This window comes from Chinchilla lanigera, unplaced genomic scaffold, assembly GCF_000276665.1.
Source record: "Chinchilla lanigera isolate Chin_1 unplaced genomic scaffold, ChiLan1.0 scaffold00036, whole genome shotgun sequence".
Taxonomy (NCBI): Eukaryota; Metazoa; Chordata; class Mammalia; order Rodentia; family Chinchillidae; genus Chinchilla; species Chinchilla lanigera.
The window spans coordinates 20984149-21003306 of NW_004955437.1; the positions used below are offsets into that span (position 1 = coordinate 20984149).

The 19158-nt window shown below is 48.3% G+C and overlaps 1 protein-coding gene across 1 annotated transcript in view; it reads left to right on the forward strand.

Annotated features, from left to right (window-relative positions):
- Npffr1 (neuropeptide FF receptor 1) overlaps window positions 1-17046 on the forward strand; it is a 24328-nt gene extending 7282 nt beyond the window's left edge. Inside the window, exons 2-4 of the mRNA XM_005390064.2 lie at window positions 6250-6564; window positions 13072-13171; window positions 16114-17046. Of these exons, the coding sequence (XP_005390121.1) occupies window positions 6250-6564; window positions 13072-13171; window positions 16114-16993 (1295 nt within the window). The 3' untranslated portion in view covers window positions 16994-17046. The remainder of the gene's footprint in view (window positions 1-6249; window positions 6565-13071; window positions 13172-16113) is intronic.
- Window positions 17047-19158: the final 2112 nt, after the last annotated feature.

The following is a 19158-nucleotide window of genomic DNA, read 5'->3' on the forward strand; positions in this document are numbered from 1 at the left end:
CAAAGAAAGAAAGAACAATGGGCATCTACTGGAAAGAGAAGGATTAGTGAGAGGAAAGATGCGTTACTAGGACCCAGAGACAAATGCAAAACAAAAGAGGTCTGATGGCCATCTTTTAGCCAAAGGTAAGTGCTATCCCTGCTTGACAGTCTCTCAAAAGCTACCTGCAGGGAGGCAGGCTGACTCCCCACAGGAGAAGTCACTGTGCTCCAAGGAGAGGAAAAGTGATGATGTAGAGTGAACCAAATCCTTAAAACCTCTCTACTCCCCGAAGTGTATGTGTCAGACATTGGGCGTCCCTTTTGGGAGAAGATCCAGTGCTTTTGAAGACCGTAATTCCTTTCCAAACAGGGACCATTCACCGTGTGTCAGGAGAAAGCCGTTTGGAGAGGTGAAATGAAATAAAATGCATCCGTTGCAGAGTTTGGTGATCCTCAAAAATGTTAAACTCCATTAAACAGTGGGCCTTGAGGGTAGACACTGTACAGGTCGGTGATTCTTAAATCCAGTTGCACAGGGAAATCACCAGGAGAATTAAAAAAAAATAACCAAACAAAAACCAGCACCCGCACCCCCACCCCATTCGGATCCATTTGCTAGAGTGTGAGCAGTGGGAATCTGTACTGTTACAATCCAGTGCTTTGGTTATGAATTGGGGCTGGAACCCACCGGTGATGTAATCGGTATTTTATCAGAGTTTCTTTCTGATTAGGAACGCCACATACATGTTGGCAAAAAAGGAAAATAGAAATAGCTTGAGGAAACACTACCCCCTGTGGACCAACACTGTTAATTTTTAAAAGTTAATCGCCAGTTTACACAAAAACACTATTTACAGGGATTAGGGATTTATAACGCATGTACGCACTATTTTGTGTCCATGGCAATATATTCCCATGTGGTACCAAGTTCCGCTCCTCAGGACTACAACCTGGTGGAAGGCTGGATCTGGGAGCAGGTCCTGGTCTAGGTGCTGGCTGGCTGTGCCCTGCTGGGAAGGCTCAGCTGATTGGGGTGCCCCCCTGCAGCGCGCGTCCCTCCCTGAGCACTTCTCATTTTGCCGATCTGATTGATGAAAAGGTTACTCTGCTGTTCCCTTGTAAATGAATGAACTTGAACTTTATGTTCTGAGAGCTTATTAGCTGTTTGTTCTCTTTTGTCCTCTGTACCTATGGCAGTCCCTCACGTGGTGTTTTTCAGTAGATTCAGTGCTGGGTTCATCAAAAAGATCCCAGGAGGTGGTGTTGGGGTGGGGTGTGGGATGTGGGAGGTGGGGGGTTGAACCGAGTCTCCCGTCTAGGGCTGCGTCCCCACGTGTTACCAGGACCAACCAGCAGGTGGCGGCAACGACGATGTTGTTAGTGGGAGAGCTGTGATTTTGGGCGCCCGGAAGCTGGGTCTGGGACTAAGCGCCTTCCTTTAGGTGTTCCTTTCTTTCTCATACGTCTTTCTGGCTTGTAGGGAGGCTCCCACTAAGAGTATTGTAAAATACTATGCTCACATGCGTTGTGCAGTCTACACACTCAATGCTGCTGCTACCCAGTGTTACCGAGCACCCATTTGGCTCCAAGCTCTTTATGTTACCTCCTTGACCAGGTGTTTTTGTTTTGTTTTGTTTTGTTTTGTTTTGTTTTGTTTTGTTTTTGGCACTGAGAATCAAACTCAGGACCTTGTGCTTGCCAGGCAGGGGCTTGTGCCGCTGAGCTATATCCCCGGCCATAGGTTACCGCTTTGAAACTTTGCCACAACTCCTCTTTGGTAGGAATGAATTTATCTCCATCTCAGCAATAAGGAATGTGGTTTCCAGAGAGGTGACATGATCTGCTCTATGTCACAGCTAGGAAATGCTTGCATTTCTGTTTTAAAAGTGAGACATTGAGGGCTGGGGACCAAAGTGGGGAGGCAGAAGGAGGGCTGGGACTTCCCAGAGAGTGGATATTCACCACTAGGGCACTGGTCCAAGTCCTTTTAGTCCTGGGTTTCTCAAACTAGTATGTGCATTGGAATCATCTGGAGGATGCTTAAAAAAAAAAAAAAAAAACTTTATTTTCTTTTTTTGTTAAGAGACATGCAAGGGAGGGAATCCAGAGCCTTCTGAATGCTAAGCGCGCGCACGCGCGCACACACACACACACACACACACAATAGCTGGGCTCCAGCCCCCAGGGTTTCTAATTCCCTAGGTCAGGGATGAGACCTGAGAATCTGTTTCTCCTAAGTTGTAGGTGATGCCGATTCTGCTGGTGGGAACCACACTTTGAGCCCCACTGTGCCTGGATCTTTTCCCCATGCTGACTTTCAGTGGTCCAGAGCCTGGTCTGTGAGATCACCAGTGTGCCCTGGAGACAGCCTCATTATATCCCAAGACCTCCAGGAGGTTAACTTGGTTTAAAGTGTAAAAATTTCACAGGATGTAACCACAAGGGCACCTGGCAGATCCCAGAAAGGACAAATCCAAGGTGTTAATGAGGTCTTCTGCTTGGAGGCGAGCAGCCCTCCCATCCAGGGAATTGCCTGGGACAAGAAGAAGTTCTTTGCCAGGAAGAAAGGACCAATGCCCAGTTCTGGAAGCTGGGCTGAGTCTAGCATACCCGGGCTTGCCGGGGCACTGGAGATGGGCAGGGTCGCTCTCAGATACTCTCTGGGGGCAGATTTTGGAAAATGGCTTCACTTAGGGCCAAGGGAAGGGAGTTGAGGAAGCAGGTAGGCTGGAGTCTACCCCTGCAAGGTTCTGGCAATTTCCTCTGCCTGTGCACAGCCACAGGTCCCCCATCATGGGGATTGGTGTGGGGTTGGCTTTGAGGCTCAGCACAGTGACAGGCCTGGAGAAGTGATGCTATCCTTGGTTCTGCAGGGGCCTAGAGAAGCCTTTAGTACTGCACTGTCTGCGTTGAGCAGCACCCCGTCTGCTGGTATTGGGGTCCACACTGCCTTTTCTGTTTCCTACAAATATTTATTCACTGCCCATTCATCAACTGTTTACTTAAACATTGAGTAGGGGCAGGTACTGCCACTAACAAGAAAGGGAAGACCCTTGCTCTCCAGGAGCTGATTTTTAAGGATGGGTGGGGGAAGACAATAATCCTAAAAACAAAATGTGAACAGATTGAAGAACTGAAATAAGGTGCTATGAGAGATAAAGGTGGAGCATCTACTCTAAATAATCAGTCGGGGATGGGGATATAGCTCAGCAGCACAGTGCCATTCCTGGCAAGTGTGAGATCCTGAGTTCGATTCCCAGTACCAAATAAATAAATAATCAGTTTGGGCTTCTCTGGGAAGACAACATTTAAGCTGAGCATCAAAGGTGGGGAGAACAAAGGCCTTGGGGCCAGAAAAAGCAAGAGTGTGTAGGCCCCGAGAGGGTGTCAAAGTGGCCGCACCATCATGTGCCAGGGAGAGAAAGGTACTGCATAGGACTGGGAGATGTCAATAGGGATCAGACCACCCAGTGTGGTTGAAGCCATGGTAAAGAATGTGGATTGTACTTAAAATACAATTAAGGCTCAGGGTACTGCTCATTAGAGGGTGCTAAAATATTAAGTGAAAAGCTGATGGGGAACTTGATGGTGGAGGATCAGACTGCCATCCCCTGAAGGCGCTGACTGATCAAACCTTTCAGATCCAACTACTAATTAGGGGAAATGCAGGCCACAGAGAGCAGAGTGTGTAAAATGACATCACAAGGGAGCAATCAGTAAAATCTGCAGGAAACTTACAAATGCATGGTGCAGCCTTTATGACAAATAAATTACAGAGGGGAAAAAATTACAAAAATTACAAAAATATTGCAGAGGGGGAACCTCTAAGCTAAGAGACTCAGGAGCCACATCATCCAAATGCAGTATAGGCTTGATGGCAGATTTTATAAGGGTGGAACTTAGTGAATCACATTTCTAGGTCCACATCCCCTTGCAGTGCAGTGTGGGTGTTCCTCCTAGCAAGAGCTGGAAGCTGTTTCTCCACTGGCTTAAATCTGGGCTGCAGGGGCTGGGGATTTAGCTCAGCGGCAAAAGCGCCTGCCTGGCAAGCGCAAGGTCGTGAGTTTGGTTCCTGGTACCGGAGAAAAACCAAAAAATAAATAAATAAATAAATAAATCTGGGCTGCTTTGGCCAATGGGAAGTGGCAAAAGTGATGTGAAAATGCCAGCTTCTTCATTTGCTGTTGGAATCCTAAGGGCTCTGTTCTCTAAGGAGCCCAGTCCAGCCTCTTGGAAGGTGAGGCCAGTAGAGAACTGAGACCCACCCCGTGCCAATAACCAGCACTAATCACCAGCAACAGGAGAGAGACTGTCTTGGACCTTCCAGCCCCAGTCAAGCCATCACGTGGCTGCAGCTGCATGAGAGATCCCAAGAGAAACCTGCAGAGGAACCACCCAAATGCCAAGCTGTGCTGCCACAACACTAAGGTTGGGGTGGTTGCCACATAACAATGGGTAGTAGAAAGCTTGTTCAGATCCTCAAACTATTTTAAAAAATTAGGAAACCATCAGGGAATTTTGAATGGTGGATGCTGAACATTTGATCATAATGTAACTTAATGGTTAATTTTGTTAGACTTGATAATGATGTGATCGTGGCTTTTAAACAATTAGAGACATGTTTTAGAGACACAAACTGAAATATTTGTGGATGAAAAGAAACGATGTCTGGTATTTGCTTCAAAGTGACTCAAAAAGAATAAGAATAGGATTGAAAGAAGGTTGGCCTTCAGCTGATGGTTGCTGAAGTTTGGTGAATTATGTAAGGGAATTCTTCTCTCTCTGGTACTGGCTTGTTAAACTATGCTCTTGGATAGGTTCACTAGAATAGTCTCTCTTGTACACAGTTGATATTTTCTATATTTTGGTAACAATGTTAGCCAGGGATGCCCTTGAAAAACCTAAGCAGGAGTGTCATCCTGTCTTACCAGGTGCAAGAACTTTCTAACTTCTCCAGCTCTGCCTCCACTGGAGTGCCCCCTTAGCCCTGCTGGCACCAGTTTATTGGCCCTGCTACCCTAGGGGCCTCCAGTCCCCAGGTCTCAAGCCTCCACTGGGCCTCCTGGCCAGTGGCTGAGCTCTGGGTAAGGCAGAAAGGTTCCCCAAAGACTCTCCATCCCCTGGAATGGGCCGCGTTCAGTCCCAGAGGAAGGCAGGAGGAGAGTTTGTGAGACAACATCGTGAGTCACCACAGCTAATGACTTCCCAGAAGAGCTGCGGTTGGACACTGGGCCTCTTCCTTTGACACACAGCTTGGGAAACACATGCTCAAGCCTGGTCCCGAGGCAGACACACACAAAGCAGGGCCGCCTCGCTGCATGCTCATTATGGGGCTGAGCAGCCACAGGACGCTCTTCCCACCCGCAGGCCTGTTGGTGCAAGGAGAGGGAGCAGTGCTGGTGTCGCCTGGCAAGAACTATAGCCATGGAACAGTCTTAGTCCATTTTCTGTTGCTATAATGAAATACCAAGATGGGGTCATCTATAAAAAACAATGGCTTATTTAGCTTGCTGTTTTGGGAGCTGGGAAGTCCAAGAGCATGGTGCCAGCATCTGCTAGAGCCTCCACGCCACACTGTGACATGGTGAGGGCACCATCTGGCAAGACAGAACTAGTGTGCCAGACCAGAATCTCTTCTTATAAAGCCACTAATGCCATCATGAGGGCCCCACCCTTATGACCTCATCTAATTATCTCCCAGTTAGATTAATCCTAATCTATCTCCTGAAGGCCTCTTTAAATATATTACAGGATTTTGGAAGTTAGGATTCACACACATGAATTTAGCAAGGATCAAGCTGTGCCCATAAGGAATGGAGAGGCATCCTCTGGCAGAATTGGGCCAGCGGGGAGGGAGATAAGAGACAAACACCTAGACCTCTTCTCTCTTCTCCCCTTCCATTTCCTTTAGCACATCCCCTTGGCTAAGCCCAGTCAGAAGCCAAATGGCAAGGGAACCCCAGGGATGCAGGCCATAGAAGTGAGAGCCATCTGGTCCAGAGCAAGGCCAGCAGGACAGAGCACGGACGGGTCGAGGAGTATTGATGATGGAGTATAGTCCACATTGGGGAACGGGTCTTGGGTGAGGTGGGTGAGAGTTTAGAGTTGGAGTGGTGAGATAGAAGGAGTGAATGGATCCATCGTCATTAGAGTCAAGCATGTGACCAGGGTACAAAGGCGAGCCACACAGAAGGCTTTCACCCCTGGTGAAGAGTTGACCATGACTTTTTTGCCTAGGGTCCTGATTTCTATGCTCTTTCGGTCCTAGGGGAGCTCCCTCAGTCTCCCAACGGCAGCTGGCCCCCAAGTCAGAATGGGAGTAATGCCGAGGCCACCCTGGCTGCAAACCTCACCTTCTCCTCCTACTACCAGCACTCCTCACCAGTGGCAGCCATGTTCATCGTGGCCTACCTGCTCATCTTCCTCCTCTGCATGGTGGGCAATGCCCTGGTCTGCTTCATTGTGCTGAAGAACCGGCACATGCGCACTGTCACCAACATGTTCATCCTCAACCTGGCTGTCAGCGACCTGCTGGTGGGCATCTTCTGTATGCCCACCACCCTCGTGGACAACCTCATCACTGGTAAGTGTGGGCAGGGCGGCGGCAGTACGGGCGGTGGCACCTCATCTGCTGTCAGCTAAACCTGAAACAGAAGACAGAGATCATTGCTGGGCTGGCCTCTTGGTAGAGATATGATTGTCTCAGGCTCTCCAGACTGTCTGGTGGCTGAGGGGATTCGACTAGAAATCGTAGATACAATAAGTTAATCATTTTCTTTGTGTATTATGTTACATATGCTTCATGCATAATCTTAATGATTCCCCCAGGAGTCCAACAAAGCATCCTTTATTATTGTCCTCATTTTATGGATGAGGAGACGTGCTCAGAATGGTGGTAGGGACTGGTCTCTAGTTGCATAACTGGTAAGTGTCCAGGTCCATGTTCTCACACGCCTACTCCGAGTTACACTACACTGCAGTCCCGCTCTCCCATGTAGCTGTCCTGGGCAGAATGGGACTAATGGGAAGAAGTGGGAGGGAGGCAGATTTCCCTGAGTAGGGACCTAAACACCCACACTTTGAACTCTCCCAGAGGACAGTCCTGTGCAGAAGGTAAAGAACTCCCTGTTACTGGGAGTGTCTAAGCAGGGGCTGGCCGCCACTTCGCAGGGATTGACAGAAGGTGGATGTGACCACCTGACTTCTAATTCCTTACCTGTGCATCCTGCAGATGTCCTAACGTCCCCACTGTCACACACTGTCTTGTGATCAGCTGTTCTTTCAGAACCAAGGGCCCTTGGGCTCCAGGCAGCAAGGCGCTGGTTTTCAGAGCTGTGGAGACCCCTAAAGGTCTAGTCTGAAGACTCTGAGCTCAAACTCCCAGGAGCTCAAGTTCTGGATCCTCCCTTTGGAGTGACTGACCTGACCGTCCAGAGGGGCCACACCCTATGTTTCTGTAGGTTCTGGGCCCCCGGAAATGCAGCTATGGCAGGGTCTGCCTCCCTCAGCAGTCCTGGTCTTGCCACTGGAACCTCTACTCATGGTTAAGCCCCAGCTTCCTTCAGGGATGCCGAGAATCACCCGTGCACCCCTCTCCCAGTGCCCGCAGACACTGGTACACGCATGCACACGTGTGCAGGGGCACCACGGGCACCAATGAACCACACGGCTTGGCTGTGGTATGGTGAGCTCACAGTTGGTAAAGCTGGTGTCTGCCAGGCCTAAATTCTAAAAATCACTGGAGCAGGCAAAGCACTCGCGTGGTCCAGCCACGGAAGATGCCCGGAGAGAAACCTCCCTCCCCCGCATCCTCCGGCCTCATGCTCCTCTGCTGGATGATGGTGCCAGTTTCTCAGGTCTCTTTCCACAATCTTTTATCCAAATACAGGCAAATTAAAGAAGAACTATCTTTCTAAGCCATCGTACTTATATCTTTTGCCCTCCTTGCCTAAAAATATCTCACGTGTTATAAATAAGATTAATTGAAATCCGTTTACTTGTTAATGGTTCCATATTAATAAATGAGCTTCTTTTCACACCTGCTTAGAGTGGTGCTGTATGGAGGGGCTACCGTTTGCTTCTGCGGAATGTTTAGTTTCTTATAGAAAGGAAAGTGAAGGAAACTCCGTTCAGCCTCTCTCTTTCTTCTTGCCTCCCTCTCCCACTGCCTCCCTCCTCCTTCTCCCTTCCCCAAGGGCAGAGGATTGAATTATTTACGCCACAGTTCATGGCACTGTGTGCTGTGAAGCTCCTCATTTATTTCCTGTTTATTTATTTGTTCCCTTCTGTATTCCTACCACACTCCACATCCCCTCTCAGATGCATGGGGTGTCATTCTGTTATATTTAATTTGTATCTTTTCATTTGTATACATTCTTAGGAAATGTGCTGTGCACGTGTGCATGTTTTACATTTAAATTATTTTGTTAAGGCATAATTCAACATACAACAAAATACACTTTTTTAGTGACAGCCCCACAAGTTTTGATGAACACATGCAGTCATACAGCTCCCATTGCAGTCAAGATGCAGAAAACTTCCCTCGCTGTAAAAGATACCCCAATCCCACCCCCATTCTTTGGAGTTGGCTCCTCCCTCCATGCCCTGGCACAATCAATCCATTTTCTGCCAGGATGGGAAATATAGGTTGGCTTTTGCAAGGATGTTATATAAATAAAACCATACAGTACATAATCTTGTGAATCTGGTGGTCTTTTATTTTGAAATGATTTTAAACTAAAAGAAAATTTGCAAAACTAGTACAAAGAGCCGAGCATAGTGGTACACACCAGTAATCCCAGCATTAGGGAAGACGAAACACGAGGCTCGCTGTGAGTTCAAGACCAGCCTGCACTACATAGTGAGATCCTGTCTCGAAAACCAAACCAAACCAAACCAAACAAAGAAATAATATAAAGAATTCTCATGTACTCTTTGCCCATTTTCCCCTAATGTTAATATCCCAAATAACCATAATATAATGATCAAAACCAGGGAATAAGCATTAATATACTATTAGCTGATCAGCAGATTGTGTTCAAATTTCATTAATTTCCCCACAGATGTCCTTTTTTAGGGTTTTGAGCTATAATCCTGAGAGACACAGTCCAAAACCCATAATGCTAACTGTTGAAATCCTAAAAGATCAAAATCTCTAAAGTCTAAAATCTCAAAAGCTCAAAATCTGGGAAACATAATTCTGGGAAAAATACTTTTTAAAATCTTTAAAAGGCATCTGTTGCTGGGTAAGGTGGTGTATGCCTGCAATCCCAGCACTCAGGAGGCTGAAGCAGGAGGATTCCCCTGAGTTGAAGGCCAGCCTAGGCTACACAGTGAGTTCAAAGCCAGCCTGAACTACATAATAAGACCCTGTCTCAACCCCCACAGAAAGCATTTATTTACATTTTTGAAGGGAGATTTATTTGAGAAATACATAAAAACCTGACAGATGACTTCAAAGGTCGCTTTACAAAATAAAACAAGCTATAATAATAACGCACAAACCTTTGTAAGCATAAACACTCAAGTCGGAATACTAATGATGGTTATATGTAGGGGTGACAGTTTTTAGCAGATGAACTGTATTACTGAAACAATAAGTAAAAAATGAAAGGTATAAATGCATATTGCTAAGGTTGGCAATTGTGTATTCTCAGCTTCCTAACTGCAGTCATCTGAAGTACCAAGACAGCCTTAGTCTTCTGTTAAGATCGATCCAAAAGCTTCAATGCATCACCAGCCCGCAGGCAGTCTCCCAGAGAAGCAGCATCCTGAGAAGTGTTATATTCTGTACATGCACCTGTGCAGACAGGACATCTCTTCATTTCCTGAGGGGTCTCAGAGTTCTACATAAACAGAGCATTTACACACAAAGTCAGAGCTGTGATGGTGCAGTTTTGTGGAGTCAAATGTGAAGGAGAAAAAGCATAAAACAAAGCAGAACTCTCTAAGAGTCTTACACAATCTGTACCTCCATTGCTGGAAATGATGTGGAGACGAAACACATAGCACAGTGAATTGTAAAAAAAGATAATGTAAAATAGTGGGTGCAAAACTTCAAAAAGTAAGATCAGTACCACTTAAACACCTTAAACCTATGTTTTTAGTGCACTAAGAAGATTCGGCATGTGCTGTGTACTGCAGGGATTGCTTAGGGGCAATTATACAGTGGTCCCTAAGGACCAGCCAGCTTCACAGTCATTAACTGGATTTTGAAGTCTTGTATGGCTACGAACAGCTGCCGGTTTTCTTTGCGGGCCCAGCGCTCTGAGATGGTCGCATTCATTGTGTACTCCGTGGCTCTTCCCCACCTAGTCCACTGTCAGCCTCGCACACCAATCCCCCTGGCAATGCCCTCGAAGACACACCCCAAATACCGCTTTCCTGGATTTCTAGGTATTTGTTCTGAAGATGTGTGTCCTGTGTGCAGCTGATAACACAATTCCTTCCCCAGAATTTGGCTTTCTGCTACTTCTTTTATAGAGTCTTTCTTTTCCCCCAATAGGAATTATCGTTTCTGATTTCAGATCTCAGGATTTTAATATATTAGGAATATGATTTGGGGGGTTTTATTATTTATTTTTAAATTATTTATTTATTTTTGCCTTTTTGAGACATGGTCTCACTATGCAGTTCAGGCTGGCCTTGAGTTCACTCTATAGCCCAGGCTGGTCTCCAACTTGCAATGATCCTGCTGCCTCAGCCTCTTGAGTCCTGGGATTACAGGTGTTTTGGGGATTTTAGACTTTAGGGGTCTTGGTTTTTATAGTGTTCTTGATTGTGTTTTTCAGAAGTCAGATCAGTACCACTTTTCTTTTTTGTTTTTGAGAGAGGGTCTTGCTATATAGTTCAGACAAGCCTTGAACTCGAGATACTCTTCCTGCCTCAGCCTCCTGAGTGCTGGATTACAAATGTGTACCACCACACCTGGCCAGCACCACCTTTCTAGTCTGGGATCCAACCTAGCTCTTCCTTTCATGACCTCAACACATGTGAAGAGTGCTGATCACTTATTTTGCAGAATGCTGTGCAAATTTGAGTTGGCCCTATGTTTTTCCTTAATTATATCCAGTTTATTTTTTTCTGTCTTTTGCAGTCCTTGGGATTAAACCGAGGGCCTCCTCCCCAGGCGCTTTACCCTTTTTAAATTTTGAGACAGTTGTTACCCAGGCTAGGCTCAAACTTGCTATTCTCCTGCCTCAGCCTCCCAGAGTGCTGGGGTTACAGGTGTGCACCATTATGCCCAGCTTAGTATATGCATTTTTGCCAAGAACACCATGGAAGACATGTTTACTAAGCATATGTGATTAATGGTGGTGGTTACCTGATTATGTGGTCAAAATGGTGTCTGTCAGGTTTTTCAACTGTAAGACAATTATTTTTCCTTTTATAACTAATAAATATTCTGTATCTTCGGAGATACTTTGACACTATGCAAATGTCATTTCTCATTATACTTTTGCATTCTAATTTTTGCATGTATTGATAGTTCCTGCCTGCAATAATTATGGCTGTCATGTTTTCTCGGTGATAACATTCTAATAACGTCATTCCTTCTACATTTATTAAATGGAATTCTACTCCCTGGGGTTTAATCCAGTCTGACCATTCTTTATTTTGTCACTTAAATTGCACCAGCTTAGGGCATGAGTGCTCTTTCCAGGGGGCTTCTGTGTCCTTCCAACGTGTTGCCAAGATTTTCTGAGTACTGTAGCTCCTTGCTTTCTGGCACCACAAAATGTTCCAGGCTCATCTCGCATTTTCCTTGCGTCACCCTGGAATGAAGCATTTCTCTAAGGAGTTCTGTTTTCTTTCACTGGAGAGTAGTTTTTAGAAGCTATGACCTGGGCTGCAGGGGTGCCCATTGCTATGGGGTGTCACTGCTTCTCTGTCAAGGGACAGAGCTAGGAAAAAAAATGTATGTATATATTTACACCGAGGTGTTTCGCACATGTACCTTTATTTGGTTCTATATCCAGCCATCTATCTGTATTTTTAAAACTATGAGATCATACTAATACTTTGGATTCCAAGCCAGTATCACAAGATGCATTTTAATTTCCCCCTTTTCTTTATTTGTAACTTCTCAGACAATGAGAAATCCAGCTCTATTCTTTCATAACAGATTTATTTATCTGATCAGTTTAGCATCAGTGATGTGGGGCTCCCCTTCTTCCCATAGTGAGATCCACTTTATGTATTTTTGTCAGGGATGCCATGGATTTATTCATGAGGGTACGGGATTTGGGTACGGTTCTTTTCCTCTTTAGTCTAATAGTAAAACCAGTTGGAATACTGATTTCCAAAGTCACTTATGTGGGTTAGTGCCTAACCTCCTGCCTTCAATGTGGTTAATTATTCGTTTGTAATATGATTTCATTCATTCTTGTTTGTGTTCCACTGTAGGTTCTCCCATACTCAGACAGATTTTAGCGTTTTTATTTCTGAAACATGGCTGTGGTTCTAAAAAGCCAGAGACATACAGATATATTCAGAGAAATGTCCTGCTGTGTCATCTCAAGTGCCTCAGCCCTGCATTGTTTGTACCCCATTCTCACCGTTTCCCTGTACAGGTTGCCAGTCTCATTATTTTCTGATTTATCCTTCCTGTGTTTTCTTAGCACAAATGAGAAAATAAGTGTGTGTTTTCCTAGATGTTCTCATTTCTTAAACTGCCCAGCATTCAGGCCTGACTCACCGCTGATCCATAGTGATTTAGGGGCAGAGACTATCAGTGCGTCTGCTCAGTTTTCCCAGCTATAAAAAGAGGATGATAGTAGCAGGGTTGCTGTGAGGATGGAGTGGCTTGGAACCCAGGCCGAGAGAGGTACAGAAAGCCAGGCAGGGCTCAAGGACAGAAATCACAGGGCAACACAGGGGCCACCTCTTACCTGGTTGGAGCTGTCTGTGCTGGGATGGGCTGTTTGGTTCCTCAGTTCTGGAAGTGTGCAAGCAGAGACCAGATGATTCCCACCCCTCAGCAGGACAGGAAGAAAGGCTCAATCTTCAGAGATCCTAGCATAGATGCCCAGGAGTCCCTGACGGTCAGTGGGTGGGCACCTTTCCCCCGTGAAGACCTCTGTCATTGCAGGGTGGCCCTTTGACAATGCTACGTGCAAGATGAGCGGCTTGGTGCAAGGCATGTCCGTGTCAGCTTCCGTTTTCACGCTGGTGGCCATCGCTGTAGAAAGGTAAGAGATTTTCAGGGCCTCCTGGGGCGGGCGCCAAGGGGAGGCACCACCTCTGGTGCTGGGCTGGCTGGGAGGCTGGGGCCACTCTGTGGCAGGTGGGAATGAATCCTCAGACCTAAGTGGAGGCTGAGGTGCTAACTGCCCTCTAGACTTCTGGGGATACAAGCACTCGCTCCTCTGGAGGCCTAGGGGCAGCTCCTGAGGAGGTTCGGTACCTTCCTGGGACCCTTGAGGAGCTGGAGGGCAGTCCTGGTCCTGAGCAGCAGGAATCCTGCCTCCTATAAAATCTGAGCCAGGGCAGCTTGGGGAAGGGGTTCTCCCCCCAGCTCCTTCATCCTCACCTGCAGCCTGCTTGCTGGTCCCTGAAGCCCTGGCTTTTCTCAATCCCTACTTCACCTACCTCTGCCACTTCTGATCTTTCAGCCTCAAGGCCCAGTAGACTCTCTGCTAAACATGTTATATGAGGCCACAGGTGAGGAACTGAACTGAGTGGGGGCCTAGGAGGCTTTGAGCCAGCCCCAAGCCCACCAGTCCTCCTTAGTGCCCTGCACTTGGGCCTCTTCCAGCTCAGCATCTCCAGTGCTGAGGGGGCTCCGGCTGGTCCTTCCCCCAAGGACTGGAAGTGGGCTGATCAGCCCAAGGTAGTTTTGTTATCATTGCCTCACTGTAGAATGTTGAGTAAGTCACTTAGCTATTCTGAGCCTCTTCAATCCTTTCTATAAGTGGAAGACACTCTCTAAGGGCTGGAGACTTCTGGGAACTTCTGCCTAGAAGGCTTATGCACAGTGCCTGGCACAGAGTCTGAACGCCAGCTGCTAACATTGTTTTATTTCTTCCACACCCACTTCCTTGTCCTTTCTCCTACATGAGCACTTCTCAGCCCTGCCCTTTCTTGAATCTAGTGTTCTCATCTTCCCTCCACCTTTGCTCACACCAAACCTAGTTTTTTGTAGCCCAAGGAAATAGGCAGCTGGCATGAGGAAGCAAGTTTCCTTTTCCACAAAGAGCTAGCCAATCAGATGCTTGTGGAAATCCCTCCCCGCCAACCTTTGTTTTGTCATGGTTGTTGAGTCCCAGGTGAATGCAACCTTTTTCCGGCAGTGTCTGGGGTATTCTCTAAGTCCCACCCTTCCAAGAAGCCTTCCTGGACCACCCTGTAATTGTCTGCACCTAGGAACAGCTATTGCATTCATAGTGAGTGCTGCATGCCTTCAGAATTACTTGTTCTCTGGAGGTGTCTTGAGTATGCAATGCTATAAAGCCAAAGAGGTCATGGTCACAGAGTTGAAGCAGCAAGTCTTGAGTCAGGCTGTGGGAAAGGGGAAGAGTACTTCCAGGCTGAGAAACAGGGGAGCAGAAGGGCGGGGCCCAGGTTAGTGAGTGGAAAGGCTCTTTGGCTGGAAGTCAGCCTGGTACCTATGTTCTTGCACAGGTTCTGCTGTAAGGAGCCATGTGACCTTGTAAGAAAGTCCCTTCCCTTCTCGCAGCCAGGTTCCCCTTCTATTGAGTAAGTTTGACTGGGTAGACCTCACATATCTGGGTTTTTGTTTGTTTTTTTGAGATAAGGTCTTACTATGTAGTCCAGGCTGGCCTTGAACTTGCCGTGCTCCTCCTGCCTCAGCCTCCCACATTCTGGGATTATAGGCATGCACTAGCATACCTGGCAGGTGTCTGTTTTTTGTTTTTTTTTTAATTTTATTCATATGTGTTTATAGTACATAGTGACTACACTCATTGTGGGAAGTTGGAACATGTACATAATACATATAATACATCTTAATTTCTTTTTTACTTCCTCTTCCCTTTCAAATGTCTGTTTTTGGCATTAATAGACCAGTGGAGACTGAAGAAATAGGGGCCCCTCCTTTTTCTCACTGTTAAGCATCCAAAATGTCTACAAGGGTGTTAGCATCTCACTTCCTCTTCACAAGAGCCTTACAGAGGAGGTCATATTAGTGGCCTTATTTTACAGATAAGGAAACTGAGGCTTAGAAAGGATTCGAGTAATTGGCCCTTCTGGCTGTTCATTCATAGAGTCACAGCATCTGCCCTGGAGCCATAGTCAAGCAATGGCCTTTGAACCACACTCCAGGGAACAGGTATCCACTTCCTCCACCTCCAGCAGCAGTTCTCAACCCTGGCTGCACACGAGAATCACCCCAAGAGCTCTCAAAGAAAAGCAGTGCTAAAGCCCCTTCCTAGGCTAATCACACTGGAGTTCTAGCCCAAACAAATAAGCACAGGTTTTTAAAAATTGCTTTGGGAGATTCTAATGCACGGTGAGGCTTCACAGCTGCTGCCTTATGTGACATAGTGGAGCACAGTCTGGCAGGGTTCAAAGTCTGGCCTTTTACTGCTTTCACCTCTGAGTCTCAATTTCCTCTCTACAAATTAAGGGCGAAATAGCAATTGCTGCTGAGAGGTTCTAACAAGGAACTATGCAGTGCAGACCGGCCTCACACAGTGGGGATACTGATGGGAGGACTCACCTGAGTTAATAACACAGGTGCAGCCACACCTGCGCTCCAAGGGTTTTCTGGGAAAGCCGTAAGCAGCTACAGTGTTTGGTGAAACACCCAGGCAGCCTGCCGCAGGACAGAGCACATGCCACTGATTGCTGCCAGCTCTAGGTTTACCCCAGAAGCACACAGGCAGGATTCAGTGTCCCCAGTCTGTGGTCCCCTCCTCCCCTCTCTGCCAATGCTGCTGTTGCTTTTGCTGCTGGAGGACTCAGCAGGGCGAGCTGCCTCCCTGCCAGGTGAGAAACCAGTCTGCTTGCAAACTCGCTTAATGAGCATCTGAGTGTCTTGCGACCCGGCTGGAGGTGCCATGGGAACTGTCAAGTGTCCTCATCCCACCAGCCCTAATGAAGACGGCCTTCCTCCTCGCCGGGCCCAAGGGACCGCCCACACCCCTGCCTCTCTTTCCCCTGCCCGCCACAGGTTCCGCTGCATCGTGCACCCTTTCCGGGAGAAGCTGACCCTGAGGAAATCGCTGGTCACCATAGCGGTCATCTGGGCCCTGGCGCTGCTCATCATGTGTCCCTCGGCCGTCACGCTGACCGTGACGCGTGAGGAGCACCACTTTATGGTGGACGCACGCAACCGCTCCTACCCGCTCTACTCGTGCTGGGAGGCCTGGCCCGAGAAGGGCATGCGCAAGGTCTACACCGCTGTGCTCTTCGCGCACATCTACCTGGCGCCGCTGGCGCTCATCGTGGTCATGTACGCCCGCATCGCGCGCAAGCTCTGCAAGGCCGCGGGCCCCGCGCGCGATGGCGAGGAGGCGGCCACCGAGGGCAGGCGCGCGTCGCGGCGCAAGGCGCGCGTAGTGCACATGCTGGTCATGGTGGCGCTGTTCTTCACGCTGTCCTGGCTGCCGCTCTGGGCGCTGCTGCTGCTTGTCGACTACGGGCAGCTCAGCGAGCCGCAGCTGCACCTGCTGTCCGTGTACGCCTTCCCCTTCGCGCACTGGCTGGCCTTCTTCCACAGCAGCGCCAACCCCATCATCTACGGCTACTTCAACGAGAACTTCCGCCGCGGCTTCCAGGCCGCCTTCCGTGCCCAGCTCTGCGTGTTGCCCTGCGGAGGGCACCACGCGGCCGCCTACTCCGAGCGGCCCGCCGGGCTCCTGCGCAGGCGGGTCTTGGTGGAAGTGCAGCCCAGCGACTCGGGCCTGCCTTCGGAGTCGGGCGCCAGCAGCGGGGCTCCTAGGCCTGGCCGCCTCCCGCTGCGTAACGGGCGGGTGGCCCACCAGGGCTTGCCTGGGGAGGGGCCGGGCTGCTCCCATCTGCCCCCCACTATGCCAGCCTGGAGCGTCTGAGGTGGTCCCCACTGCACACGTGATCCCTGCACAGGACCGCAGCTTGACCTGGAGTTAGAGGAGGAAGACAAGATGCTCCCCGGTCACACGCAGGCAGGGTGGGCTGGTTCGTTCTCAGAGGGAGGCCTGTGAGGGGAAGAGACAACAAACTTCCCCAAACCCTTCAGTATGGTGGATTTGACAGCCGTCATCTCGCTGAATCCTCCCAAGGCTTTGCACATAAGTTTTTTACTTTCTAAAATTTTTTTGCACTGAGGATTGAACCCAGGGCCTTTACACTGAGCTGCATCTTTAGCCCTTTTTGGTCCTTCTAAGGTTGGAGGTAGGGTCTCACTAAGGAAGTCATTAAATTGTCAGAGCTGGGCTCAAACTTGGGATACCCCTGTTTCAGCCTCCCAGCATGCTGAGATTACAGGTGTGTACCACCGGCTTGCAAATGAGCTTTCTTCCCCCCCCACACACATGCAGAAACTAAGACCCCCCAAGAGGAGAGGTGACAGCCCGAGGTCTCTCAGGGGGGATTTCACTTCCCCTGCTGTCTGCAAAAGCAGTCAAATGTGTAAATAGTAATTAGGCAGCAGAGAAGCAGGAAGGAATGCTCACCTGTGGCTTGACATTGAACCTGTATTTTGGGATGCCCCTCTGTGCTGTGGGTGAAGCCGCTCCCCTGACCCTTTCCTAGGAAAATACTCTGTGCGCCTCCTACCAGCTATAAGGTGTTGGTCTGTTCCAACTAGTGTTCCTGGCCGTTCTCTCCTAGGACAGCTTATTCCACTCTAAGCTTTGGGTACCGTGGCTGAAGAAAATGCATGGCCACTCTAGGGTCCAAGCATGTCTCAGACACTGTGTCATTTGATTCATACAAGTTGAGGTTGAAGATGTTGTTATTGCCATCTAGGCAAGAAACTGAGGTGTGGGGCCCAGGATACAGCTCAGTGGTACAAGCGCCTGCCTGGCAAGTGCAAGGTCCTGAGTTCGATTCCCAACACCCCCGGCAAAAAAAGAAACCAAGGCCTGTTGTTTCTTGGCCTTTTGGCTAAGATCAAGTGAAGAAACTGAGGCCCAAAATGGCCAAGGTCACAGGACCACAGAGGGGCAGGGTTTGAATGAGAACTGGGCTTTTGATGGTCTTTCCACACTGCATCCTGCCTTTCAGGGAAGGTGAGCACATCAGGGAGGAGTGCTGGAAATTCCCCAAAAGTTTTCTGCCTAACAGTGAAACCAAAAGCCAGAATCATGGTATCCAAGCTCTTGGGCCAGGAAATGAGAATCTATTGTGTTTGCTCTTGTAATTTCCGGCCTGAGCTGGCCTGTGCATGATGTTTGTACCCTTGTCTTGAGCAGGCTGCCAAGGTTCCTCACGACTCTGGCCCAGGAGTCTGACAGGATGGATGAGGGTCTCAGGCAAGGCGTGTCAGCCTGCCCACGAGTGACCGTGCGTGACCTGTCTGGTGCCGGATCGGTATCCTGATCCACATAGGCCTGAGTGTGGCTGGATGTTTATTTAAGAATTCTGAGTCTAGGCTCTAAAAATAGGCCAAAGGGCCATTTCAGACCCCAAATATCCTCCCTGTGGCTGGGAGCTGTTTGCGATTACCCCTCATATCTCCTCTGAGGGGTTCCTTCTCCTTTCACACAAAAGTACAACCTGTACCAGAGGAGGGTGAGAGGGGCCCAAGGTACCCTGCAAACAATCTTTCCACCACAACCCCCTTGCTTTATTAACCTCCCAGAGATGCCAGGCCCACAGAGGTCATGACTGACATTCATAGATGTTGCTGCTATTTTTACTTCTTAAAAAAAAGTCGGAGGCCATACCTGCCTGTTCCAAGACTGATCTGAATGGTAACAGATAAGACTTGATGCTCTCAAGAAGCGGTGAGGCCTTAATGGGAGGAGCTTGTTTCTTTCTTTATGTGATAATATACATGCAACGTAAGTGTTTCTGTATAAACATTGCTGCTACCCATTCCCAGAACATTTTTATCTCAACTTGCTACTCTGTGCCATTAAAGAGTAACTCCCCGCTCCCCCCTCCCAGCCCCCAGTAACCATCATTCTAGTTACTATCTCGGAATTTGACCCCTCTAGGTACCTCAAAAAAGTGGAATCATGTTTATTCCTTTATGGCTGTTGTTTTACTTAGCATAGTGGTCTCAAGGTTT